The following is a 4,393-nucleotide window of genomic DNA, read 5'->3' on the forward strand; positions in this document are numbered from 1 at the left end:
GTGCAGCGAGTAAAGCTGTGATGTTTAATTAAGCTGCTTCGGTCAGTAGTAACTAATTATTAATAAATAAATAACCGATGTGAATCAGGAGTCATTAGTGAGTGTTGAAGACGTTTGACTTCAAATAAAATATCTTATATTGAATATATTGAAATATCTTTTTTTTTTTTATTATTAATTTTTCTTAATATATATTGTGATTTTATCATCTTTTTTTGTCACATTTTTAATATTTTTGTATTTTTTTTTGTGACATCATTAATATTTTTATTTTTAATATTTTATTATAATTTTTTTTTAATCTTTCTGAGAGATTTTTAATAATAGTATATTTTTATCTTTTATTACATGTTTAATATTTTATTATTAAAGGGGCGGTGCACGACGTTTCAAAAACGCTTCAGAAAACCGAATCGGGCCGACTAACATAACAAACGTGTAGCCAATGAGCAGAAAGGGGCGTGTCTTGTCAATATGCGGCGGAGAGAGTGTTCAGTGCGCATGTGTGACATTAGCCGAACGCGATCGAAAGATTGACATGGCGGATAAAAGCGAAAAGGCTTACGATAAGGCAAGAAGCAGGTACAACACACAGTACTACAGAAACACAGCTGTATTACCATAGTATTACTCATTTATTGATAAAAATCTCCCCTCGGCCAGTTGCCCCAGCAGGTTCCGCCATAATAGTTACCTAGGTTACGTATGTATGTGTGGGGCGGAGCTATCAAAACAGGGGTGACACCCATTTGGGTCAGGGGCGTGTTTGTTTTGGTGATTTCAAATGTCAACATTGGCTTTCAGACATCGTGCACCGGGTCTTTATGTACTGACTGAAAGCAGCTGATGTGCTGATGTTATTTTGTTTTTTTCTTTAAATAAAAAATAAATTAAAAAAATAAAAATAAATAATTATTTATATTTGGAAGAAAAAATAATAACACAAAAAAATCTACAAGGAGAGATAAATCCAGATCGTCACTTATCGTCCATGACACAGAAAATTGTGACAGAGATCATGAGTGACAATAAATGAATAACAATAAATAATGAAATAAAACTGGTATATGAATAGACACCTGATGACACAGGTGTGTGTGGCTGTGTGTGTGTGTGTGTTTGTGTGTGTGTGTGTGTGGCTGTGTGTGTGTGTGTGCCGTGTCTGTATTTGTTTGTGTGTGTGGCTGTGTGTGTGTGGCTGTGTGTGTGTGTGTGTGTGTGTGGCTGTGTGTGTGTGTGGCTGTGTGTGTGTGTGTGGCTGTGTGTGTGTATTTGGCTGTGTGTCTGTGTGTTTTTGTGTGTGTCTGTGTTTCTGTGTATGTCTGTGTGTGTGTGTATGTCTGTGTGTGTGTGTATGTCTGTGTGTGTGTATGTGTGTGTGTGTGTGTATGTGCGTGTGTGTGTGTGTTTGTAGGAGTCACTGGAAAAGTTGAGGGACGATGAGATACTGATGAAGGACTCGGACTGGGTGGCCGACTGGTCCAGCAGACCTGAGAACGTTCCACCGAAGTGTGTGACAAAATTAAAACATTAAAAATAATTCAATAAAAAAATGTAAATATGTTGCTTTCATAGATACAATATTTGGTTACGTCCTAAAATTGTGTTTTTTTTTATTTTAAACAATTTGAATGATTAGGTATTGTGTGTGTGTGTGTGTGTGTGTGTGTGTGTGTGTGTGTGTATCAGGGAATTCCATTTCCGGCACCCTCGCAGAACTGTGATGCTCAGCATGCGTAAAACCGGAGCCATGAAGAAAGGAGGGATTTTCTCTGCCGAGTTCCTCCGAGTGTTTCTCCCGTCGCTGCTGCTTTCACACTTACTGGTCCTGGGACTCGGGTGAGCGCTACAGGTTTTACGTCCTGTACACATTCTGTACATGTGCTACTGAGCGAATCATTAAATGTCCAGGTGGAGACAAGAATTTGTGAGGAACTTCATTCTTTAGTTTTAATTATTGACCTGAAGCAAAAAGATTAACAGGAGAAATTTCTGCATCTCGATTTAACCCCAGACTCGGAACTAACGCTAAATCTCCAGCATGAGACAAAACCGCTCGATCGAACAAGAGCTTTGTCGTTCCACCGTGGTGACGTTAGTCTTAGGGACCGTCAATAAATCACAGATCGAATGGCGAAAAACATGGACGACTTGCCGAGTACATAGGGGTAAAAACGGACCCGTGTATCACGCCTGATGTGATCGCTAATGCGTGATTCGTTTATCTTACCTAAATGCTTAAAAATAAGATAAGTGCCCCCCACCCCCACCCCAACAGCTTCTACACCACGTGACCCGTCACCTTTAAACATCACCTGAATCGTGTTATCGAAAGGGGTTCGTTAAGACGCACCTCGTTAACTGCCTCTTTTTCATATTATTATTATTATTTTTTTATAAATATTTTCATTTTTCATTCAAAACTAGTTATTTGTTTAAATGTGATTGAAGCAAAGAGCTTTTTTGTTCCACTTTTATGAATGTTCTCAGAATCAGGAGAATCGCAGCGTTCCTTTTAATCGAAGGATGGATGGATAGATAAATAAATAAATAAATAAAACAAGGGATCGTCAAAAAACTGATGATTTTTGTGTTAGAAACTTACAGCTAACTTCTGTCTTTTGTGTTCTCTCTCTCTTTCTTTCTCTCTCTCTCTCTCTCTCTCTCTATCTTTCTTTCTCTCTGTCTTTCTCTCTCTCTCTCCCCCTATCTCGCACACTTTCTCTTGCTCTCACTCTCTCTCTCTCCCTCTCTTTCTTGCACACTTTCTCTCGCTCTCTCTCTCTCTCTCACACTCGCACACTCTCTTTCGCACGCTTTCTCTCTCTCTCTTGCACACTCTCTCTCTCTCTCCCTCCCTCCCTCCCTCTCTCCTTCTCTCACACACAGGGTGTATATTGGGAAGAGGTTGACGACGCCCCCCACCAGCTCCTTTTAAGCGTCGGATGTGAATCTGATCCTCGGCCGTTGCGTTTTGTATCATCGAGAATGTTGCCGTTTGTACAAGATGCCTAGCCGCTCTCTCGCCCCCAAAATATACCCTCACCCCCGTTCCTCCATCTCTCCCCCCATCTCCCGTTACAATAGATTTCTGCATTACCCATTTCTGCTTGGCCTGGAACGTGCCATAAAAGACCAGGAGACAGATAAATTCCCGATTTCTTCTCCTTTCTCTTATGGTTTTTTTTTTTTTCTTCTGTTCTCGTGTCCTGAGTGATCGGAGTTGTCCGTTTCTGTGTTGTGATACAGGGCTGGATTCTGAAACCTCTGTAAGAAACAAACGATGCGATCAGAGAAATATTTACAATCTCTATAATCGTTCCTTTAGAGCTCTTTGAAGTGTTTTGGATTTATTTCAGCATTTTAATCCGTTTCTCGTGTAACAACATTTTCCGGACTCGTTTTTTTTACAGCGCAGTGATTAAAACAATGCCTTTTTTTTCCCCCCTCATTAGAATATGCGCATTTATACTTATATACGCTAAGCCAGTGTTTATGCCAAGTTAAAATCTCTTTTATTATAATGAAATCATCAAAACAACAACAAAAAAAAACTCACGGAAACATTTTACCTGTCGAGTATTTTCTAAGGATGAAATACAGAGCAATACTCCAGCAATATTAAACCGGACCAACAGGGGGCGCCACAGTGCCGCTGTAAACGCTGTCCGAATGAAACTTTAAATAAATATGAAGCAATTTTTTTTTTACCCAGAGGAAACACTGTATTTTATTTGTTAGACCCAGAGTTGTCCAGCGTAGGCGAGACCTGTTACATGTGAAGTGTGAAAACCTTATTGTGTTATTGATGTATTTAATTCTGTCTGACAGCAGATTGTGTGGCAGGAAACGTGTGGAAAATGAGTGACATTTGTCTCGTCTCCTGTCTGTTTGTGTTTGTTTGTTTGGTTTATTTTCCTCCTCTGAAAATATTGCGATTTGGCCAAAAAAAAAACAAAAAAAACAAAAAACAAATAGAAGAAGCAATTAAACAAAATTTCATTAATCAGTTCTTCTGCATTAATTATTATTATTATTATTATTATTATTATTATTATTATTATTATTATTATTATTATTATTAATATTATTATTATTCCAGTATATGTATTTAATCCTCAGCCATCAGGCTTCCTCTTAGAAATCAGAGAGAAATGTCCAGATCAGGAATTCTTGAATTTTCTTTTATATATCTATCTATATATATAAAAAATAACAGATTTTGACATTAAACATAGAGTAAAATTTTACACTTCATTTTCTGATCTTCAGCCCATCATCTTCATCTCATTTTTAATTACCTTACGATCCGATCGAACGTTATTTCCAGATCATTAACTTTTAAAATTGTGGGTTGTGATGATTGATAAAATAAAAAAATACAAATACAGAA

The 4,393-nt window shown here is 37.8% G+C and overlaps 1 protein-coding gene across 1 annotated transcript in view; it reads left to right on the plus strand.

Annotated features, from left to right (window-relative positions):
* bnip3lb (BCL2 interacting protein 3 like b) overlaps positions 1–4,393 on the plus strand; it is a 10,472-nt gene extending 6,079 nt beyond the window's left edge. The window contains exons 4-6 of the mRNA XM_027162269.2: positions 1,415–1,509; positions 1,690–1,839; positions 2,890–4,393. Of these exons, the coding sequence (XP_027018070.2) occupies positions 1,415–1,509; positions 1,690–1,839; positions 2,890–2,938 (294 nt within the window). The 3' untranslated portion in view covers positions 2,939–4,393. The remainder of the gene's footprint in view (positions 1–1,414; positions 1,510–1,689; positions 1,840–2,889) is intronic.

The sequence above is a fragment of the Tachysurus fulvidraco genome, chromosome 20, assembly GCF_022655615.1.
Source record: "Tachysurus fulvidraco isolate hzauxx_2018 chromosome 20, HZAU_PFXX_2.0, whole genome shotgun sequence".
In the NCBI taxonomy this organism is placed as follows: Eukaryota; Metazoa; Chordata; class Actinopteri; order Siluriformes; family Bagridae; genus Tachysurus; species Tachysurus fulvidraco.